We start from the raw sequence: 25,063 nt of genomic DNA on the forward strand, positions 1-25,063 counted from the left end.
TCTGTGAAGGCTCATTCCACTAGGTCTGTGGGTCCTTCCTGGGCAGCTCGACGTGGTGCCTCTGCATTCCAGATCTGCAAGACTGCTACGTGGTCCTCTGTCCATACCTTTTGTGAGGTATTATGCGTTTGACACCTTTGCCTCTCAGGATGCGTCCTTCGGGCGGCAGATTCTCCTTTCAGCACAGGAGCGTCCCCACCCTTAAAGGATACTGCTTTGGGACATCCCCAAGGTATCCTGTGGATACCCTATGGACCCTGAAGTAGAAAATATGAGATATGGTAAGAACTTTCTACGAAGTCCATAGGGTTCCACAGGACTCCCGCCCTGTCGCACCTGTGCTGCAGATGGGCTTTACTCTGGTCACCGGTTTTTCCGTCTCCCTCTGGTGAGAATGTGATTCTTGTGTGTGTCCAGATCTTTCTTCTCTCTCTTCCTTCTCCTCCTCCGGCCTATGGCTTGGTACCTAACTGAGATGCCTTGGCTCGGGGGCGGGGTATAGGAGGGGGACCCTAGTGCATCCTGTGAGGCTGAAACTTAACTCTATGGTGCCCGATGCCTGACGTCATCACCTATACCCCAAGGTATCCTGTGGAACCCTATGGACTTTGTAGAAATAGAGATAACAAGGGTAAGTTCTTACCATATCTCATATTTTTCTGTCTTTTTTCCCATGTTAAAATGTAATACGTTATTCTGGTTCACTAGTAAAAAATCAGCTGATGTTTTATGGTAAACCAGAGCCTGCAAGGTAAAATAGTGTGCTAAATCACTCCAACAATCGTGTAGCCAATATCTGTCAGGATCCCTAGGGTTTGTCAAACATGCTGAATTCCAATTGTGATCTAAAATAGATATATAAGTGTGACTAAAATGTTACAAAAGTAGATATATCTCTTACAGTATGAAGGTGACCGTACAAGGCTTGTAAGGAATACCATTTACTATTGTACCTTCCGTGAAGGAGTAGAGGGGCTTAGTTTCACTTAGTTTTGTGATTCCGATACACAGAATGAAAACTTTAAATACAGTAATTTACTTCCATATCATATATTTATTAATATACAAAAAGGTCAGCGAACATTTATGCTTAAATTGCATGTTTGGTGTACTTTTCAGTCTTTCCTTTGCACATCCCTATTTCTGATCATTTAAAAGTTAAATGTACATGCATCCTATCACAAGATTTATCTGCGTTGTCAAAAGGTGATTCTGTTATCTTCACACGGCTAATAAAACATTGCTGTGTAATCAGATAATGAAAGACACGTTTGCTGTAAAAAGATAGATGTCCTCTTAGTTATCTTAAAAGAGATGCAGTATAACGATTAAAGACTTACAATTCCTGATATGTAAAAGGAAACTACATGAAGTAATGCAGTCAGTAAATGTGTGTGTTACACAATTGAGACTTTGGTCAGTAGCACTTACTGTACATCAATCTAATGTGAACAATTTAGGCACTGTGAGTTACAGTACAAGTGTGATGCTAAACCGGTTAAACATGAACATTCTTGAAATAAATACATCTCTTATGTAGTTGCGTCCAAAACGTAGTCTGTTAAATGTGTTTTCATGAAGACACGTATGTTTAAACCTCAGGATGCATACTAGAGACTCCAGTCACCATCATCAACTCGATGATGATGAAGGCATTGTAACCCCCCCCAAACAAAACAGATGCAAGCACCAGCACTCTTAGGCTGGGTACACACTGACAGATATATTGGCCGTTCAATTGATCGGCCAATGTATCTGCTGCCGGTCGTCCAGTGTGTACCCGCGATATGTCGGTGAACGTCGATGTTTACCGACATATCGCATTGGCTGTGCTGCACAGCCGATGGACAGATATGTCTGCAGACATATCTGTCCATCGGCAGGTGTGTACGGCCGGTCTGCAGAGGAGGGGGGTGGGATACGCCCGCCGTCCTCCGGGAGACTCCCCCGACATGCCCCCTGGCCGCCGGGACCTGCAGCCAGACACAGATGATGGCCGTTCGGTGTGTATGAACTGCCATCATCTGCAGATATATCTGTATAGTGTGTACCCACCTTTTAGTTTCAGCTGTAGGAGGATGAACAGCTTGGAGTAATAAAGTTTTTAACTGTCCCAGTAAGCAAGTGAAGGCAGCCATAATCTGCTTGGGTAAGCTGGTGCTTGAGGAACTTCAAGTGGCAGCATCCATACAGCTGAGGAAGCATACTACAACAAAACAAATTACAAAAAATATGTATTTAAACCCCCAATCCCTCCAATTCCTCATTCCCCACTTTGTAGGATTGATTCAATTAGCTGCAAGGTGGCTTGCACCATAAGTGCTCCTATGCCGCACTTCCAGTTGCTCAGAACTAATGGCTTTTTGTTTGCAGCCCCACACAAAAGAATGAGAAATCGGGTTGCAAAGGGAGAGACTTCAGCTGCCATTTCTAAGTCATTGCAACAGCAACTCAACCCCCTCGCACCTAAATCAATTGACCCCTAATAGTTGCCGAAGGAATCCCCTTTTTTTCTTTCAATCCATAGGGATAAAAAAAACAAAGCCATAATCAGGCCAGTGAACTGCTCCTTGTGGATCCTCGATGTGAATGCCAGGAGGCTTGTCTGCAATTAACCAATCCAAAGTGGCTGTGCTCTGATTGGTCAGATTGTGTGAAAGCCACTCTGATTGGTTAGTTGGTTCAGTAACATTGGCAGAATTATCATGGGTACAGGAGTTGTGGCCCACCCAGAGATGCAGTGTGCTGAAAAGTGGTTAGAAGGCTAATTTGAGAAGTGAAGTAGATATGCTTAACTGATGAAAGAGGCAATGTTGTAAGACAAAGTTATGAACTTGTAGTAAAGGAACTCTGTATTGGAGAGAGATTTCCTTCAGCAGTATGGGGAGCATTTTGCCAATTAGTTCTAAATGGTGTGCCATGATTGTGTTTGGTCTGTCGGAGACTGAATGTGGTAACTGGAGCCACTTTATATAGGGTTGAAGTGAATGTGCCATTTTAGAAAGATGCAGCCAGATCAGGTCGGGACAGAATAATTGCTGCAGGAGGAAGTTTTAGGGGATGCAGTCAAGAAGCCGACGGTCAAAATGCCAACCGCCGGCTTCCCGACTGTCTAATCCCGGCAGGGGTCTAATGATAGGCATCGAAATACCGATGCCTATCATTATCCCTATGCGGACAGCCACGGGGGGGAGAGTTAGGTTAGGAGCTCCTGGTGGGGACAGGGTTAGGCAACCCCCCGGGAGGGGTTAGGGGAAGGTGGGGTTAGGCACCCCTGGGGGGAGGTTAGGGTTAGACACCTACCTGGGAGACTTAGGTTTAGGCTGAGGGGACGGGGGGGTTAGGTTTAGGCACTTAGGGGGGGTTAGGCACTAGGGGGGAGGTTAGGGTTAGGCACCCCTAAGGGAGGGTTAGGGGGGGGACAGGGTTAGTTGTACTTACCTAAATCACCTGTCGGGATCTTCACTCCTGCTGGTCTTTGAACCGCCGGCCGCATACCAGTTTTAGTGACTAGGTGGGTAGCCTGTAGATAACCATGAGGTAAGACGAAGATGAAGGAAACGTGGTTTTTGTTGAAGGGGGTTAAAACCAAGTTGGTGAAACTAGAAACTGAGCAGAAGAAAATCGGGTGGCAGAAGATTTCCAGTGGAAGAGGCCATATAGCAGTAGAGTGAGTCTGGTTTTCAGTAGGATTGGTGATTGTTACGGTCTCTTAGGAATAACAGTGTAAGACCCATAGAACCACTCTGGTGAGGTCTTCTGCCATTAGCAACCACCCGCTGTTCCCATCGAATACAACACATTCATCGGTACTTAGGCGGCCCCCTGGTCTTGTACTCTGGATAGTAGAAGCTTACACAGTTATCCTAAGGCCACAGGATGTTATGCGACTGATGGATACTGACAGGTTGAGAGTTTTTGAAGGTAGGCAAAGGTAGCCGGGATGTACCCTTGAGGGCTGGAGTAAATGCAGGCTGAGAGATGCTGCCTTGAGGGACGAGATTGACCTTGAGGGTCGAGGAGCGGCTTTAGCAGCCAAGGTGTGTCTTGAGAGCGGATGTGAGCGCAAACTGTGAGATGCGGCCTTGAGGGCTGAGGTGCAGCCAATGAGCCGGTAAGTATTCAGGCTTGGATGACAGCCGGAATGCGGCTTGAGAGCCAAGGTGATTACAAGGTGTGTTGCGGCCTTGCAGGCCGAGGTGCAGCTATGACAGCCGGGATGTTCAGGCAGAGAGATGGTAACTGATGGCTACAAGAGCAGCAAAGCCACAGGCACTGCATGACCCATCGCACTATATAGATAGCAGTATATCAGAACGACTGGCAGGAACTGGAAGGACATGTACAGACACGCTATAGCCGGCAATGAACCAGCAGGCTTAAGAAAGTAATTAAACCAATGGGGTAACAGGGCAAGTGATTAATGGTAATCCCCAGTTGAGGAGGACACGTCATCATGCATCACGTGCTGTAATCTGGCGTCCCAGTCGCCTAGCAACAGAAGTTGTCGTCCCAATACAGCGTGTATGTTGCACAAGAGCAGAAGTCTGGGCATGTGGCTGGCGACCCGGAGGAGGAGAGACAACTGAAGCACGAATATGTAACAAGGCGCGCTGTCGACTTGTGACAATCATTTCGCCATGTGCAGAGGTTCCCAAACTCTGTCCTCAAGGCACCCTAACGGTCCAGGTTTCAAGGATATCCATGGTCGAGCACAGATGGTTAAATCAAATTGACTGAGGTACTAATTAAGTCACCTTTTCCCAAGCATGGTTATCTTTAAATCCTGGGTCGTTAGGATGCCTTGAGGGCTGAGTTTGGGAACCTCTGGCCTAGTGTGGGAAATGGTTGGTCAAAGGATAGTTAATATGTAAGTGTAGAAGTGAAGTTTTCAAGGAGTTGGGAGACTGGAACTGGGGTGCAATAAATGACTTAAATATTTACACTTTAGAAAAACTTGTATTTAGTTGCTAGTAGACATAAGTAAAAGTATAACTTTACATTGAGGCTTGTTTCTTCTATCATGTGATCGAGCGTTTTTATTATATAAAAAACAAACTGTTTGCAGTGTTTGATGTGGATATTGTTGCTAGCACTGTTTGACATTTTGTGCTGACTTCTTGTGAATATACTTATGGCTCAGCTGTGAAATTTCTATAAACAGGTCGCTGACCTCAGAACTTTTAAACATTTAAAGACAAACTCCAGAATAATGACTAAACAAAACATGTCTCCTGTTCCCCAAGCTATAAATCTAAATTGGTTCTTGGAAAATAAAAGAATCATTTACCCTTCCTTGAAGCAACACATAATTCCATTTTATGTTGTCAAAGCAGAGTTTGCTGACGTTTATAGATCAATAGAGTTTTCTTCAGCTAAAATGCTTTAAGCTGTGTCATAATAGAAAAGATCGGCACGGGGAAATATCTGCCTAGTCTGTGCTCGTAGATCATTTTATCCGTCAGTGTATCTGTGGCAACTGAAGTCACTATACTGCTCCTCTTTTTATGGGCAGCATATTTTGAGTATCTTTTGTGACATTGAATGGTATATTATTACCATTACTGCCATGTCGGGAACTCTCCAGTTCATCAGCACTGCAATCAGATGTGCTGGAAAATTAACTATATAAAATCCAATCATTTGCAATTAGGCGGAACTCATTTCTATGTTGATTAAATTACCATCTGAACATTGTTGTCCTTAGGATGCATGCTGTTTAGTCATGATGCCAGCAAGAGTTACAGGTACTGCAAGCTGTGATGCCTAAATTTGGGAAGCATTTAACAGCTCTGCTTATGTAAATGTCACTGAGGTTGAGCGATAAAAAAGTTTTGCCCCTGTTTCAGTTCTAATTTGAGTGCTGAGAAATTAGAAAGTGCACAATGAGGAGTTCTCTTCTCACCCCATTAAAACTTTTTAAACATTGTTTATAATTTATTTACTTGCATTTCACATCTAGTAACTTGTAAAGACATAGGGCGTGATTCAGAGGGGGACGCAATGTCAATGTCGCATGCAGTGGAGCTACTTTTTTGTACCACTGCACCTGCGTCACAGTGCAATGATTGCTCAACAAAGCTTGGCGCAGTGAGATTTTATTCGCAAAGTGAATGACAGGTAGTGACCATTTGGGGGAGGTAACGGTTATATTTGTGCAAGTCCGCTGCATCCATAATTGCAGTTGCAATTGCAAGTGTGCCCACCTCTGCATCAGGCATATAAACATTTTTCATGCTTTAAACTAGTAGTGCAAATTAGCAGCCATCATTCATGTATGGTTACACATATTCCCCAGTATTGTTAATTCACAGAAAAGTGATTCTGAGTTATACACGTGTGAAAATGTTGACGGATCGTTCAGATTTTGTCATACTGCAGGTGCTCCAAAGTAACAAATTGGAGACACTGCATGTGTCGGATCAGTCATACGCACACGGACGGAGATCACTGCTGCGTCCGGACTGATCAGTCCGTTGACTGACCACACTTTCCATTAAATGGGCGGTGACTGTTCCATCTTGTGGGAGTGTTATGGGCATGTAAGCCGGGTTCTGATCTGGATCTGAGCATGCGGATGGAGATTGGATGCCCAAGATGGATCCTTTGCACCCAGCATGGGGCTGGTACAAATCCCGATACTAAAGCTGATGGTTGCAGCTGTGGATGGAAAAACAATAGAATGGAAATGCGGTTGGACACTCTGAATTGGGCCCAAGTTGTACTGTATCCAATTTATACTTGCCTACCCTCCCTATTCGGCCAAGAGCCAAATATCAGGTACCCCTCTGGGCCCCCCTACGGTTACATTAGAAACCACCGCAGCAGGGGTGGCCGATGACGCGATTCATGCTGAATCACGTCATCATGACCCTGCCCCCTGTTTCTGAATGCCAGTAATCTCTGTATTATGTAGCGGGGTCTAAATGATGTAGCCACGCCCCTGCTCTGCCAACAACTTCCGGGTAATATGTCCGGCCACGTCCCCCTGCTATGACGACCAGGCTGCTCCCTCCCAGAGGGGGCAACCAGAAGGTCTTATTGTTTTTTTATTTGTTCCAATACTGCAGTAGTATAAATAGTTAGCTGGTATGGAATAGATGTTGATCTTGGATACAGTATGAAAGCACCTCTATCTTCACCTACAAAGTAAATATAATCAGAGCAAAGAGATACATTTTCGACATTTGTATACATCAGACCAAATAACACTTATGTATCAAGCAGTGAAAAGTGTGGAGAAGTTGCCTATAGCAACCAATCCGCTTTGAAGTAGCATTTATCAAGTACAGTCTATAAAATTATAGGAAGGAGCTGATTGGTTGCTATGGGCAACTTCTTTACTGGTCCACTTCGCCACGCTTTTTACTGCTAAATACATAGACCCCTTAGTGTTATTTCCTGTACTGTAAATGGAAAGATACCAGCTGTACTCATCTTGGTATTTTGGTCAAATAATTAAGTTTTATGCTTCTATTAGTTATGCCATGACATCCGTTTCATAAAATATTATTTTTAGACAGAAACAGTTCTATGTTGATTGTGTCTAATGGCAACACTATATGTAGACGCCACTGTGGTATTTTTATTCCACCCCTACCATCAAAACAATGTAATGTTCCTGCAATAAACCATTACTAGGCCATACCTCCGGTTTCTGATCTTCATTTTTGTGCTCTTTCAGAATGTAGAAATGTCACGGAAATTCCACTTAGAAAAATATTACCAAGTTGTTGTTTTTTAAACCGTATATACAGTACATAGTATCATACTTCTAATATTAAAATACACACATGGATACAGAAAACACCAACTTGCTTATATTGATATATAAGGGGGAATTTGGCTAATTACACGCACTGCGCGGGCAAATGCTATTCAATTAAATAGCAATTTCCCAGAACGGTAAACCAGGGGTTAACGTGCGCTAACCTATTGATTCCGCGTAAAGTGCTGAATCAATGCTTTTTTCCGCTTATTAACCTTGGGTGCCTTTTTTCAATGACATTTCCACCTCTGTGGTATAAAATGTGTAGTAAAAACCCGCTATTTAAATCATCTGGTGCGAGTAATCAGCCGCGGAGTAAACCCACAAGCTAATTGGATACCCCCCTAAATGTCTCTAAACTAGTTTTTTTTAAAAGAAGCTAACTAAAACAAAAACAGTCATGTCAATAATGCATTCATTGTATTTTATTAAATAAGAGCAATATAATTTTTGCTTTTATAGATTCACAGATAATAATGGAGCTTATTTTCTGTGTTCTGGTATCCAAATTGCATGTTCTTCTCTCTTTTGGCTTTTTTGCTTTTAACTATTAACTGCCAAATGTCTATTCACCTCATTAATGCAAAATACTATTCTTCAGTGTATATGTCAATGTTAGTTCTTTGTTTCAGTGTATATGGTTGAAATACAAATACAAATAAATGTGCACCATCTTTTTTCAAATTATTAGAACACCCCCATTTTTCATTTATTATTGAAATTTAAGCTTTTTGAGTCCAGTGAATAACCTGAAATGGTACAAAGGTAGGCAGTAAACTGCTAGGGGTTGAAAAAAAGAGTTTAGGTTGGCAAAACCTTAATGTAATATGTAAATGTAATAATTACTAGCTGTTGCTTGTGGATTCGCCCATGATGAAATCCCTTCTACCAACATTTTTTTTTTATTTGAGGTGTTCTAGTTGTATTGCTTTGCATAGGGGCCCTGTCGTAGGAGTTGCCTACGTGACTAGCAGCGCTATACAGACTGGTGGCAGCAGCGTCTTTACCCACCACTCACACCAATGTCACGGTGTGCCCTGTGCCCATACTGCTACAGTATGTAGCCTATACTATTCAGGTGAACGCAGGCCCAAAGCACTTCTCTCCCCACCCCTTACCGGCCACGTGCATGGTGCCGCACCTATCTCTTGCATTGATGATGTCAATAAATGTTGTTTTTGTTATTGCTCAGCTCTAACTTGACGGATCGAGATGAAACAAAGTGCAGGATATTTCTAGGAGTTTCCACTACATACACAATGATTTAATCAATTCAGTAGTTTTTGCTCCAACTTGGAACAAACAGACAGACGCAATGTTCTTATTATATTAATATAGATACAAAAAGACCTTTTTTCATGGACCAAGTGATATGTTAAGAACTTACAACTGTCCTGCAGCAATGGAAGTAAATTAAGGCTTGAATATTGATGCAAACAATTCCTACAGTCGTCCCAACTTCTGTTAATTCATTACAATATCCCTGTCTGTATAAAATCAGTGTTGGAATAGACTGTGTTATTTCACCTTCTGCAGCATTAGACCTATATGTGGACACATCTGTATTTAAATGTCAATGATGTTCACATGGCAAGCCTAATTATAGTGCTGTTGCCACAAAATATTTACAACTCTTAAACATTGAAATAGAATGTAAAAGGTGTAAACACTGGTGGTTAGTATTATTGTTTTCATTTTCTCTTCCTATATTTTGTTTAGTACAAATATCAGATACTTATTGATGGAACAGTGGCAGCATACAGAATGCCATACCTCCTTGTTGGAAACAGTGTGATACTTAAGCAAGAATCCATATACTATGAACACTTTTATAATGAACTCAAGCCCTGGAAACATTATGTACCCTTCAAGAGAGATCTTAGTGATTTACTTGAAAAAATCCAGTGGGTTAAAGACCATGATGAAGAGGTGAGTTACAAGCCTGTCTGCTGCTGTTGTCTTCTCAGAATGGATTAGGACAGGGGTTCCCAAACTTTCTTGAATCACTGCACCCTAAAGTAGCAGAATTGTTTTCACGGCACCCCTAGTCAAAAAGTTTCTTTTTGAGAAATTCTGAGGAGTTTGTATATTTTCCCTGTGTGGGTTTCCTCTGGGTGCTCCGGTTTCCTCCCACACTCCAAAAATATACTTTTAGTTTAATTGGCTCCCAACAACAATGAAACCTAGTGTGTGTGTGTGTGTGCATGTGATGGGGAACATAGATTGTATACAGGAGACTGATGCGAATGGCCAAATATTCTCTGTAAACTGCTGCGGAATATGTGTGCGCTATATAAATAACTGGTAATAATAATAAGTAAATTGTGCTTACCTGTCATCCTTAGGGTCAGTCATGTGGTGGAGGGACAGGGTTGTGCATTTATTTGTCCATATTTTATTATTGGCAGCCACGAACACTGGTTTTGCCCATCACATTGACCATAAATAATTTGATTTGGTCCTGGACCACCATCTCGTGGCACACCTGCAAGTGCACCACGGCACCCAGTTTGGGAACCACTGCATTAAGAAATAGGCCCATATTCAATTAGCGAATTCGGACGATTTTTCCCAAAAAACTGCGAAATCGCCCGACTTTCGCCCCCAAAAAACGGGCGAAAACAAAATAAAAGGAGAAAAGTTTTCTCCATCCCAAACCAGGAGAAAAAAACTGCAAACTCCCTATTCTTGTCTAAAAATGTGGGGATTTCTTTCAGAACCCTTTGGACACCAACCCCCCTCCTTCAATGATAAATTACTCCAAAATATTTTTAAGTTGAATGCTTTGGCAAACAACGACGGGTCACATTTTGGGTGAAAAAAAAAAAATAGTTGAAAATGGGTTTAGTGTATCGGGTCTGGTTTTTCGGGGGCTGTATGGATGCGTCAAGTGTTTTAAACATCGCATATGGCCATAACAGGTTTTTTTTAACGGTTTTTAAAATTGCGCTTTTACGACACGAAAATATACTTGCACCCATTTTAACGTACCCCTAATTTGCGTGGAACAGTGAATTTCTGGGGAAAAAAAATGCTTTCTATAATTTTTTTTCCGTTTTTCCGTATAATACCGCCAACTGACGCAATTTTAAGTACACAAAATACTTTTATTACGGCCAATCGTGCACTTCTAATATAATTTCCCATGTACGTCAGCCATTTTTTGGGGTACAGACGCAATTTCCAGAGTTTTTCACCTATTTTCGCCCCTCCTGTTTTTGCAGTGTTTTTGTAGAAAATCGCCTGATTTCGCCGCTAATTAAATACGGGCCATAAACTGAAGCTGTCTGTTTCTATGCTTGCCTCCACCTGAGTAATTGTGTACATGAATAGTTCCAAATGTTTCTTTGGTATTGAGACACACTTGCTGATACAAATGGCACAAATACTTATTTTTCATGACATACACATGTTGTTATGCTGAATAAAACCAGTATAATTTTGCATACTTGAATAAATATGAACACATTTGAAATCTAAAATGAATAACATTTGTTTCATGTACAAATAAATCATTATTAATTGATGCTGCAAACCAGAGGTTTGGTATAAAAGAAAGACAGGAATTAGATAGACAATGTCTAGATAGTTAGACAGGCAATAAATAGGTTAACAGGAACAAAAGGTTGACACAGACCATTTTTTTGTGTTGACCTTTTGACCCTGTCGACAATTTGGACCTATCGACATTCATCCATGTGGACCCTTTGCCCCTGTCGACCTATTACCTGTCTAACATCTGTTGTCTATCTAGACATTGTCGATCTTTTTACTGCCTATCTAGTGACTGGAACACGCAATCCAGTGGCAATTTTCAATATATTTTACCAGTTCACTTGTGTAGTAACACATTCCTTGGCTCCTCCCCACCCCATCACTAGTGTCGTTACACACATACATACACCACCACCACCGTTGGAATCGGACGCCCAGCATCCCTTCGATCGGGGTGCCGGGTGCCGGTCTCCCGGCACCGGGGAAATGAGCGGTGTCTACATCTAGATGCCTGGCATATCACCCTCGCCGGGATATGACAGTCGGGAGGCCGGCTGTCGGTTTAATGTCAGCCGGCTTCCCGATTGCATCCCCCACCGTTACCAGCAAACACTCCTTTCAGACTGACCTCACTAATGGGCTTGATGTATCCAGCAATGAAAAGACTGGAGAGGTGGACCAGTGGAGAAGTTGCCTATAGCAACCAGTCAGCTTTGAGAAAGCATTTAGTACATTCTATAAATTGATAGGTAGGAGCTGAGTGGTCGCTATGAGCACTTTCTCTACTGGTCCACTTCACACTCTTCACTGCTTGTCAGGTCCACTAGTGAGTGCTAGATCTCATTGTGGCTGTGGGGGAGTGGGAGAGTCACTTGGTAACTTTGTCCATGACACACTTGTCAGTTGTGGAAAAGCACCATGAAAATTGTCTGAGAATGTTATGCATTTTTACATTATCCTAATTTAAGATAGTTTCTGCATTAGCAACATTGAATTTTTCATAAAATGTACAGTAATTGCACTGGAAATATTTATTTTACAACCACAAATTTGCTAAATTTGTCTTTGTACATTTGGGACATACACTCAGGTGCATAAATATTGGGACCGACAGAATTTTCATATTTTGGCCTCTATTCACCACCACAATGGCTTTGAAATGAAACAAACAAGATGTGCTTTAACTGCAGACTTTCAGATTTAATTTGAGGGTAATTGCATCCAAATCATGTGAACGGTGTAGGAATTACAACGGTTTCTATATGTGCCTCCCACTTTTTAAGGGGCCAAAAGTAATGGGACAAACTAAACAATCCTAAATCTAACTTTCACTTTTTAATACTTTGTTGCAAGTCCTTTGTTTGCAGGCAATTACAGCCTGAAGTCTGGAATGCATAGACATCACCAGACGCTGGGTTTCATCCCTGGTGATGCTCTGCCAGGCCTCTACTGCAAATGTCTTCAGTTCCTGCTTGTTCTTGGGGCATTTTCCCTTCAGTTTTGTCTTCATCAAGTGAAATGCATGCTCAATCGGATTCAGGTCAGGGGATTGACTTGGCCATTGCATAACATTCCACTTTTTAGCCTTAAAAAACTCTTTGGTTGCTTTTGCAGTATGCTTCGGGTCATTGTCCATCTGCACTGAGAAGCACCATCTAATGAGTTCTGAAGCATTTGACTGAATATGACCATATAATATTGCCCAAAACACTTCAGAATTCATTCTGCTGCTTTTATCAGCAGTCACATTATCAATAAATACAAGGGGACCAGTTCCATTGGCAGCCATACATGCCCACGCCATGACACTACCACCACCATGCTTCACTGATGAGGTGGTATGTTTTGGATCATGAGCAGTTCCTTTCCTTCTCCATACTCTTCTCTTCCTATCACTCTGGTACAAGTTGAGCTTTGTCTCATCTGTCCATAGGATGTTGTTCCAGAACTGTAATGGCTTTTTTAGATGTTGTTTGGCAAACTCTAATCTGGTCTTCCTGTTTTTGTGGCTCACCAATGGTTTACATCTTGTGGTGAACCCTCTATATTCACTCTTGTGAAGTCTTCTTCTCTTGATTGTTGACTTTGACACATATACACCTACCTCCTGGAGACTGTTCTTGATTTGGCCAACTGTTGTGAAGGGGTTTTTCTTCACCAGGGAAAAAATACTTCTGTCATCCACCACAGTTGTTTTGTGTGGTCTTCCGGGTGTTTTGGTGTTGCTAAGCTCTCCGGTGCGTTCTTTCTTTTTAAGAATGTTCCAAACAGTTGATTTGGCCACACCTGATAGTGACAGCTCTTTGGATCTTATATTGAGAGTCGACAGCAACTGATTCCAAATGCAAATGTCACACCTAGAATCAACTCCAGACCTTTTACCTGCTTAATTGATAATGAAATAACGAGGGAATAGCCCACACCTGTCCATGAAATAGCTTTTGAGTTGATAGTCCCATTACTTTTGGCCCCTTAAAAAGTGGGAGGCACATATAGAAACTGTTGTAATTCCTACACCGTTCACCTGATTTGGATGTAATTACCCTCAAATTAAATCTGAAAGTCTGCAGTTAAAGCACATCCTGTTTGTTTCATTTCAAAGCCATTGTGGTGGTGAATAGAGGCCAAAATATGAAAATTCTGTCAATGTCCCAATATTTATGTACCTGACTGTATCACATTATTTTGTTTATTTATATAGCTCCATCAATTTACCCATGCGCCAACTGAAAATAGAGTTGGACCATGACCATGGGTACATTCCTAGCATGTTAGAAGCCCCAGGCTTACCCTGCCCTTCCGTATAAACACAAAAGATATAAATGGATCAAAAAATTGCTCTATAACAAATGTTAATTATATGCAAAAACTTTACAATCACTTCAATGTTAATTAGTAATACATATTTATTATTAGAAATATCCTATTCTTTTCTCTAGATTACAAGGATACTTTACCTGTAATATAATTTACACTAGAAGGTACTATATATTGTCCCACGTATGCTTTGGAGCTATTATTATTACTTGTTTGGAAACCATTTTACAAGGCATGTACCTATTGTTTCACAGGCAAAAGGAATTGCACAGGCTGCACAGGAGTTTGCAAGAAATAATCTAATGGGTGACCATGTTTTCTGCTACTATTTTAAGCTTTTCCAAGTAAGTGTTCTCTCCTTCATTCTAATGCTACTTTATGAAAAAAACAAACACCAAACAAACAAAACAGTGTCAGCCTTGTGTGCCCAGTGTCAGCCTTGTGTGCCCAGTGTCAGCCTTGTGTGCCCTGTGTAGGCCTTGTGTGCCCAGTGTTTTGGCTTTCTTGCTGTAGAATGTTATGTGTAGAAATGTCAGAGCTGGGAAGTGCAAAGTGTGGATTTTATAAGTATTTTCTTGTTTTTAAACAATTGCTTATTGACACTTATTACTAGTATCGTTTTAGTGTTTTTATGGTAAGGAGAGATTTATATGTTTCTAAAATATATATATATTTTTAAGAGCATATTAAACAAAACACTTTTTATGTCCCTTAGAGGAAAAAAAAATGTTTTTTTTTTTCATTATTGTAAGCCTATGACTGCTGCTGCTACTACTACTACTACAACACACTAAACCTACATACAGATGTGTCCACATACATCTAGCCTCCTTGGGCGTTAAACAGCACTTCCAAATGCGCATGCCATGGGCGCGCCTCTATAATGGCGAGCGTCTTTTCGTGCAACTTTTTACCTTCAAATGCATTTTATTCACAAAGTGATGTAAATAGAACGCATAAGCAGCTTTTGCTAATTAAAATTATATGTGACCTGCTCTGTGTGAGACTGCGGCTGTATCTGCATGTGAAATGCTACGTTATAGTGTTACAGCCACAGACGCTGTAACGTAGCATTTCGCATGGAGATACACCTGCAGTCGCACACAGTATATAGGCATGCCGCCTATCATTTTAATCAGCAGAAGCTGCTTGTACGTCCTATTCACATGCTTCACAAATAAAACCGACTTTAAGGGAAAAAGACGCTCTGCGCTACCGAGTCACACGGCGCTCATGCTTTATGTATAACGTGACTTGTAGCGGACGGAGGATAGATGCATGTGGACACATCTATATTTAGTTTTAAAATACTTGTCCACATTTATATTATATCTACTTCATAATCATCAACAAATATTCCTACTTTGACACCAGGTACAGTGCGCAATAAAATGGGTTCTCTGACATGCCTAGAGTCCATCTGCACCATTCCTCATACTCCACATACTTTTGAGATGAGGATGTTGATGATATGGTGGGGAAAGTAGACATTAAGGGCTAAATGCAATAGCTTCCGAACTTCCAACGCTGTGGGGATTTATGTGAGTCTCCCCGTCTCCAGCTTGGTTTAGCCTTTAAAATGTTTGTCAGTTAAAAAATACAGGGAGACTCTCATAAATCCCCAGAGCGATGGAAGTTCAGAGGCTATTGCATTTAGCCCTAAATCAGACAAATAGACTACACAGACATAGGACCTCATTCAGACCAAGTCGCAAACGCTGAGCGCTCGCAACTGGGTCGATGTTTAGGCCCTGCGCACGCGCAGCGGCCGCACTGCGCGTGCGCAAGCCCCGGAGCGAGAGAGAAATTCTCTCGCTCCGGAGCTCACTACAAAAGGGGGCGGCTGTCGATGGTGATCGACAGCTCGACCCGTTTTTAAGACGTGGCGGGGAGGTGGTTTCACAAACGGAGGTGTTCCTTAAGGAACGCCTGCCGTTTTGTGGGCGGCCGCACTGACATCAGCTCTCCTGATGGAAACTTCGGAGGGAACCAGCTACTAGATGGTTCGATTAGTCTGTCGCCAGCAGTGATGTCAGTGGGGAGTTTCCTGCTCGATCAGAGCAGGAAGCTCCCTGGGGCTTGCGGTTGCCAAGACCCAACCTTAGGGTCTCGTCGCAAGCCCCGATGGTCGCGATGGTTTTGACCATCGCGACCATCAACCTGGTCGGCTGCTAAAGCTGTGGGTGGTAACCCACAGCTTAGCTAGCGACCAGGAGGCCGCACTTCAAAAGGCAAGCAGCCGCCTTCATTCAGAGCGAGCTCTCGCTTCTTGCGACCGCTTCTAAATGAGGGCCATAATCTTTCACTATATAATCCTCAATGTTTATTTATAGAGTGCCACAGATACAGTAGCACCCTATATCATAATACAGATATGATCTACAAGAATAGATGAATTGAGTTTGCACAATGGAAAAAATATTGCATAGTAAACAGATATAATTCTGCGTAATACATGATGGGGAAATACTAGCAACGAGAGCAAACAGCCATAAGGCAAAGGGTAGAGAGGCACCTTGTACAATCAGCGTACCTGTTTGTTCCAATTAGGTTTTTAATAATACCGAAATAACTTTTTAAATATAATTATTCCAGTTGTAATACATATGTACATACTGACATATTGGTATTATTTTGGTAATTCACATTTACAAATCCTTTTTTACCTCCTATAACTGTATAATATGGTAAAGTATAGATTATTACTGCCAGTATATGCATTAATATTATTCTATTTACCATTGCCTCGCATTCTTATCTCTGCATAACAACTATCTCTACTGCAGTTGTGAAATGGTTGTGTTATTGTGCAATGTGCACATTATCTCCTACAATCAAAGCTCCATCTTTCACAAACCAAGTTTAGTTTTACAGTACAGTAGTTTTATTTTGGTTTATCTCAAGTCCTATCAGGCATCATGAACCTTGTTCATCATGTATCTAATAAAGTAGATTAATGTCACAGATTTAGATTAGTCTAAGCCGCTAATGAGTTATCTGTACACAGTAGTCTAGATAAGATTAATGCGATATGATGGGTCTTCTGCTGTAATATTATTATTATTATCGTTTATTTCTATGGCGCCACAAGTGTTCCGCAGCGCCTTACAAAGTACATAAACAAATAGGTTGATTTACAGTGACTTACAGTACAGTACAATACAATACAGGACATGGATAATATACATTGCTACATTCGCGACCATAACACCCAGATAAGCAACAATGCAAAGCAACCAAGTGTTAGGTGCCCTGGTAGAGAGTAAGAAGTAGATGAAGATAGAGTAAGGAGAAGCACAAGAGGGTAGAGGGCCCTGCTCATATGAGCTTACATTCTAAAGGGGAGGGACAGACAGACAGGGGTGACACAGATGGGGTAGGCAGGGAGGAAGGAGTATGTAGCCGCAAGTTAAGATGATAAAAGTAATAAAGTGTAGATGCTATAGATATACTAAATAACTACAAGACAATATATGTTTTTGCCACATGAATATATAGTAAATAATTTCAAGCTTAAACATGATCAAGCCACCAGTATTTAATACTGTCAAGTAATGTCATTTATAATATCTATTGTGGACCACAATGGAAACTGCATTGTTGCACTAAATTCCTATGTCAGATCCCTAGTGCCCATCACTACAAAAAGGGCTTAACAGCAGTAAAAAAAACAAAATAGGTTTCCTTTCGGATATAATAAAATACTTATTATTTGGAGAAGGCATAGTCTTAATAATGCTTGAGACGTTTTATGGAATATGAATAATCTTATTCTGAATAATACATTATTGCAGATCTTTTGTTTAATGTGTAGCACTTTTACTTATTGATGTGCATCAACACGGTTTAAAGATTTCAATATTGCATTATTGTTCTTTCAATTTAGGAGCCATTGTGCTAATATTAGTTTATATAATTTGTATTGTGTAGGATATAGCAATACACTTATCCCAGCAATGTGTATTCACAAATATCATACACTTTTGTAGTACTGTCTTTTAGTTCCTAAACGGTCACCAAGAAAAGGTATTTTTCTATAACAGTTACTTGCCGGCACCCCTTTTGTTATTGAAAATATGTACAGTAGCACTATACTTTTCTAAGATTTACTGCATAGCTAGTTTTTTATGCCTTTTAGACTGCCTCTCTTCCAAGGACACATAATTTGTCCGTCTAGTGTTCTTTACGTATTTTAAAATTCTTGTAATATTCCGAAATGTTGCGTGAGAAAATGTCACCTCCCCTGGTACAGGTTTTTCCCCTTCTTTCTGTTGCACAGGTTGTCCTATAGGTCACTGGCCCCGTTCTTTGTTTCTGCTTTCTTTTATTGGCCAGTAGACCTCATTTTTTTTTTTCAGCCTTAGCTTCCCAGTTCTCATACATCTGCAGATGGCATCTTTACCGGTAGCAAGGATTCCAAGCTTCTCTAGGGATATCGTCCTTTCAAAATAATATCTTAAAAATAAAGTTCACGGTCAGTCTTCTAACTCATTTGAAGTCTGTCTACTGGTTTTATCTTACACTTATGCCAACACCCACTTTGTTGATCGTTCATGGCAAAGCTCTTAATCCTTCCTGCCCCTCCCTAAGTGTGAGACCCTCATTAACCCGATATGGAAGTTCGCTTTCCTTTTTTAAAATACAGTTTTGCAATAAAATGTAACCGAGTCCAGGATTTGTTGTGTAAATTGGTTACCTTTACACTTATATTTTTACTACTGATTTAAGGCTCTGGATGTATTTGATAATATTTTTGCTGACTAAGTCTTCTGTTAATACTTTATAACACATTTGTTGATTTTCTTTCAAATTTTATGATATCCATAGTTAAATACATTACCTTGAAACATTTTAATATTTAACATCTTAAGTTTATTGCTTTAACCTTCACTTTTACAGTACCAAGTAATGAAATACAATATACTAGCAGTTTTATTGGGAATGAGGATTTGTAATGGGCAAATATAACTGGTGCATTAATATAAATTCTATGTAGCTTGTTCCCAAGCATTTTCATGGTTATTGGGGTGGGTGCAAGGTGTTGATACTGATTGATATAGGTTGACATAACTGCTTTCCTATGTGGGTCTTACTGTATAATAAAGACATTCTAGGTGTGTCTTGTAAGTCCAGATATGCAGGTCAGTGTTGTTTTAAGAGGTTCAGTTGCAACAATTGGTAAAATAAAAAAATAATATGGAAATAATGTTCTTTTCATTCTGTAAATGTTACACTGATTTCTGGATAGATGAATGAGTAAAATAACTACTTTTGTCCAGGCATTATACAAGTCCTAATAAGTAATTGGGGGGATTGGGTTATACCAGACGCAGGTGAAAGCTAATGAACAGTTGTATTTGCGTTTGCTGTATCCCAGCTTTTGTATGGCAAATATATAAAGTTACCATATGATGGTATTAGTTTTCCTGGAAGATGTAAAATAAAATCCAAACTAGTTTTATCTGTTGTTTTTATGTCTATTTTCATGGTACATCCATGATATAGTGAAAGGAGGGAGATATCTGGGTATAACGTTAGTTGTGTTGCCTTGTAGCCTTTTTGGAGTAATGGAATACTAACCTCTCCTGAAGTTGTTGGTTTTTCTGGGACAGAATATTTAATAATGAGTCCATGATTAATGAGCACGCCATCTGTTCACAGGGAGGGGAGAGCTTGGGGGCAGCCCGGCATGTCCCTAAGTGCCAGGGACACCCACAAGACATGCCCCATTTTCTCGTGGCCTAGAATGAACACTATAATATATGTCAAGTGGTGTTGGGTAAAGCCAGTACCAGAGGATGTAATTTCTACAGATTGGTTGGAGATTTGAAAAAGTGTCTACAGACACTTCCATAGGACAATTTAAGAGAGACAGACCATTTTTCAAAAGTATTAATACACAGCCCACATTTTGTGGCCTTACCTGGCTGATACAAAATCCATATATCACTATATAAACCCATACATAAACTTACGACTCTTCCAAATGGCCTTGGTAACTACAAGTCTATAGATTGCCCCACCAAGGTCTGATAGCTTATGGTTATGGCTGGGGACCTGAGCCGCACAGCTAAGATGGCTACCACTGTATAAACATTCTCTGCTGCGGTGTCATGAAGGGGAAATAATGGAACTATGCACCAAATGTATTTTTTTAAAAGTCTGTATTTCCTGGCAAAGTATCTTGTTAAAGGACGCAAGCCTATTTTGTCACATAGACACTGCTAATAACATGATAATTAAGGCTTTGATTAACCATTTGGTCTGAAGACAGTGGTGCTTTTGGATTTCGGTATTCCTGTATATTGGAGTTTCCTAGAGATGTCTTCCACAAGGAAGTTATATATTACATCAGATTATGTTTACACATCCCTCTTATCATAGCGACACATTCAGTTTTACCTCTTATCATAGCGTCAGATTCTGTTTTACCTCTTATCATAGCGATGCAGAAAGCATTCATGTCAGAATGTGTCAGTTAGTTGCCATAGCTGTGATGCAAAAATACTCATCAGGTCTCATCAGATTACGCATGCGCAGTAACTTTTATAAGCATTTTAACAGATTTTTATGTCACTCCATGAATTAATACAAAACAACATTTGATATATGGCATAAATGGTTTCCCTTGAATGAATTATTGATCGCAGTCTCTCACAATGGAGGAGCAGACAGTGCAGGCGCTAGTCTCCGGGGACAGCCCAACATCTCCGGGGATGCTGGGCACACACCCAGAGTGATGTGATCGGGATTTTCCACAAGATCACGCCCCTTTATGTTAGGCCAGTCTCCCTTTCGGGCGAGCACAGGCAGAACATGAACTGCACACGGAGTGTCACCAGACCTGATGACGCCTCTGTTGACAGATATATATCAGGTGGGCCTTGCAGCACAGTTGATGCTGATATTTCTGAAAGATGTGCATCTGCATGTGTGTACGGGTGACCCCTCTGACGCCTGTACACTTGCTGCAGGGACCGCCGACACTGATATTTCAGCTGGGCAGGCAAATTTAAATGCCCGCCAGGTTGCGATGTCAGTGCAGACAGATCCAGCGCCCAATTGGTAAGTGTGTATACTGTAGCTTACCAATTGGCCGATCTGATGGCGGATCAACGTGCATGCCCAGCATAAGGGCTCAGTGAATTAAATAAAAAAAAGAGGCAAAACTATATTTACAAGAAGAACATCTGCAACTTACAGCTTCCCAAGCCCCACTCACTACTGCTGTCATTGTAATTATTGGCTGTAAAACCTGGCAAAATTGAAAATATTCATGTGAAAAAATGTACTCTTTCTGTTATGTAATGAGTTCCTATACAATCAGTTTCTGATGTGGACTATATCATGCGAGGAACACGTGAGCATGGACTTATTTTGAGATTGCATTTTGTTGCTTAGATGGAATCCAGCTACTATGGTTTTCAAAAAGTTGATTGTTGCAGAAATTGCTAGTTTTTTTCCCCCACAAGTTAAATTCATTAAATTAATTTTGTATAGGCCTATGCACGGCTGCAGGTGAGTGAACCGAAAATAAGAGCTGGGATGGAAATAGTGGAGCTTCCTTCCGATTACCTCTTCCCATGCACTTGTCAAAGACATGATAAGGTGAGAAAAATGTTTTTTATAGACTTTATATTGAAAAGCATTTGTTTCATCAGATGCATATAAATGGTAGTGTGGTGGTGGTGAGTAGTGTGCAGGTGGCATTCAGTAGCACATTTATGTGTGCAAAATAACAATATGCAACTCACACTACCTTACTCTCCACTCCACCTGTCATTCAACACAGCTTCTTACCTTTTATAACAGCTGCAGATACCTGTAGGAAAACACACAATCCTGAACATCTGTGTCACTGGTTCAGGGGCAAAGAAAGGAATGTTACATTGGACAGGGATACAGAGAGGCAGGATAGGTCTGCTATGGGCATCTTCTCCCCTTGTTCACTTCTCTACTTTTTACACTGCTTGATACATCTCTAAGTCCTTTTCTTGCCCAAGCTGCTTTGAAAATTCTTATCATCTGCAGCCTTAGCAGTGCAATCTGGCATTCACAGTAACTGCCTGTTCCTGCTTCAATCAGAGCTAGATTAAAGCTTTGGGGGGTCCGGGGCACTTACGACTGGGGGGCTCTAAAGGGCAACATTTGGGACATGAGGATCAAGTCCTGGTATGCAAGCCTTGGACACGCAAATGAAAATGGGGTATGGCCACATAGCACATCTACATTTGATTTCACGCTGGGGGCATGCACATCACTTTCCTACGATGCATCCCACCACCCTTCGCATGCATGCCGACGTTAGTTAATTCAGAATGCATGAAGAAACGCACAATGGATACCGCTCTCGGTAAGAGATATCCTTTGCAAATGAGGGACTTCCAGGTCTATGACCCAGAAGTCCCTCTGGCGTCCTTTTGCGCATGCCGATCGGATCCCGCCCAGGGGGTGGCCGCGAAGAGAAGCTCATAGGCTACTGTTTTGCATTAAAGCCCCAGAACAGATCGCATTCTGGGGCTTGATGCATATGAGAAATGTGGTCAAACCCCCGAAAAACTAAGTTTTCGGGGGTTTGACAGCATTATTGACTTTGCTGCATCCTGTCGATAGTCACACGCATATATTGTACATATACAGTACATACTGTCATAAGCATATACACATACATACGGTCATCACATAGACACACACATATAAACTGTCATCACATAGTCTCACAGACAAACACATAGTCACACACTTAAGCTGCCCATCCACTAGGCGATTAAACCTAGCGATGGAGCGATAATGTTATCGCTCCATCGCTTGGTAATCGCCTGCAAATTGGGCAGTAAAAGGTTAAAAACGACCAGCGATGCGCGTGCCTGCTGGTCGTTTTTAACATCAATCATCGCCCGAACATGACGGTCAACCTGGCGACCGCCGTCAGGTTGCCATGTTCGGGGATGATTGATCTGCATACACTGAACGTTAACATGCAGACAATATGGAGACCTCCCTCCCACTTACCTTAAGCTGGCCACACACTAGAACAACTTACATCCAACCAGCCAACTTGTTGATTGGTTGGAATGAAAATCTGGTAAGGAATGAGAGTAAATGATGATCAGCAATTTACTCCTAAATGCCAGAAAACAGATGAAAATGGTCTTTCAGACAAGTTTGTTAAATGTTTGATCTAAACTATTTGTTCATACAACAGTTTTGGTCCATTTTTCAGCGTCTGGGAGCAAGTTGCTGATTGTATTCCTTACCAGATTTTCATTCCAACCAATCTACTAGTTGGCTGGTTGGACAGATAATCTTTAGATGTGTGGCCAGCTTTACACTCTGGTACACTGACTGCAGCTGCTGCTCCTCCTCTCCTCCCTCCCATCCATGTTGCTGCTGGCCCTGACTTCACACAATGCAGTGTAACCCCGCCCCCTACTTGGACTCCGCCTCCACCAATTCCTATTTTCAGATCGCACCTGAGAAGGGGGGTGGGCGGCTCTGGTTTCAATGCATCTTCAATGAATGCTAATGCCACAGCAAAACTGATTTTCCTCACTGTTCCACATCTGCCTTACTACTTTGCAAATCCCTACACTGGCTCATAGTGTACTCCAGAATCCAATTCTAAGTGTTCTCCCTTACCTACAAATTCTTCAAGACCACCTCCTGGTCGCATATCTCAAATAACCCTCTTAGGTCTACCTTTAATCTGCATATGTGGTAACCAGTTGCCACTCCTTTTTAAGACTCTTGATCCATTACCCACTTAAGGAATTCCCCACCATATGCCCGATCAGACTCTCCCACAGTCTTCAAATCTTTAAATATCCTGTACACCTCACTATCATCCAACTCGCCCCTCCCCGCCACACACATACGTAAAAGTTACCGAGCTCTACCACAAACTACCTGGGCTGGTTACTGCTATAAACAATCATCTAGTAATTTTTCGGTCAGTCACTCTGTAATGCTGGTACATAGATCTATGTCATGAAGGTCAAATTGTTTCATTAAGTAGAAGGGTAGATCCGACAGTCAGAGAGAATCACAGTAGCACTAAGGCTGGCCAGATAGCTATGTCTGCATTGCTTGCTGATGCAAAAATGCATGTACAGTATATCATACAAATGTAGGTCTCAGAAAACATGAACTCAGTTGTTGTGAGCATCCTAAAAAGAACTAAAATGGAAATTACAGTTAATCCCCTTTTATATCCTGCAGGTCAAGGATGAGCTTTGATATTGGATAGCTGAAAGATGAGCTTTGACAGTGGCTATTGGTGCTATGATTTTACAGAAGACATTCTCTTTGCTACACAGAATGAAAAGGGTTATATGGGCTTTATATTATAATATATTCATTACCACTTTGTAATATTTTAATGTATTTGTTCCACTCAAAAATACCGACTTGCTGTTCCATTTCTATAATAAAAATACATGCCCTTTTGTACTTTTCATTATATTTCAGTGCAGTTTCTCAATGAGTGATGGTTTTTTCTCCGTTTCAAAAAGGAAATATGAAACATGCATAAAAAAATCAATAACCAAAATTGAAAATCTTTTAATACTAAATAATTAGAGGAATGTACAAGGCTCCTCATTGGGTGTTTCTTTTAATCCATTTACACATGATTTCAAATACAAAATATGAAGAAGAAAAAAACAAATTGTCAATGTTACCACAAAATAAATTTTCTAACATTCTTAACATAATCATGACCTAAGATTTACATGAATTGCATTAGTTATACTGTATTTTGCACAATTTTCCCAGCTTTCTATGCAATCTCCTTCAGGAGCAAACCACTTGGCTGGTGTAGCTATCCGAGACACGCAACTTCCAGCCAAGCCACTTAGTCCTAAGAAGGCGAATCATAAGGGACGAAGCTGAGGTTGATGGTTTGGAGAGAGCAGAATCATGAGGGACTAATATGACAAATAAAACAAGACCAGCTAAATTAAAATACAAACTTTGCTCTTGCAA

At 41.1% G+C, this 25,063-nt stretch overlaps 1 protein-coding gene across 1 annotated transcript in view; it reads left to right on the plus strand.

The window, feature by feature from the left end:
- Positions 1–24,516, plus strand: part of POGLUT2 (protein O-glucosyltransferase 2) — a 77,843-nt gene extending 53,327 nt beyond the window's left edge. The window contains exons 7-10 of the mRNA XM_088456649.1: positions 9,488–9,697; positions 14,335–14,424; positions 21,581–21,688; positions 24,299–24,516. Of these exons, the coding sequence (XP_088312775.1) occupies positions 9,488–9,697; positions 14,335–14,424; positions 21,581–21,688; positions 24,299–24,316 (426 nt within the window). The 3' untranslated portion in view covers positions 24,317–24,516. The remainder of the gene's footprint in view (positions 1–9,487; positions 9,698–14,334; positions 14,425–21,580; positions 21,689–24,298) is intronic.
- The last annotated feature ends 547 nt before the right edge of the window (positions 24,517–25,063 follow it).

The sequence above is a fragment of the Taudactylus pleione genome, unplaced genomic scaffold (assembly GCF_031769625.1).
Source record: "Taudactylus pleione unplaced genomic scaffold, aTauple2 ptg000041l, whole genome shotgun sequence".
Lineage (NCBI taxonomy): Eukaryota > Metazoa > Chordata > Amphibia > Anura > Myobatrachidae > Taudactylus > Taudactylus pleione.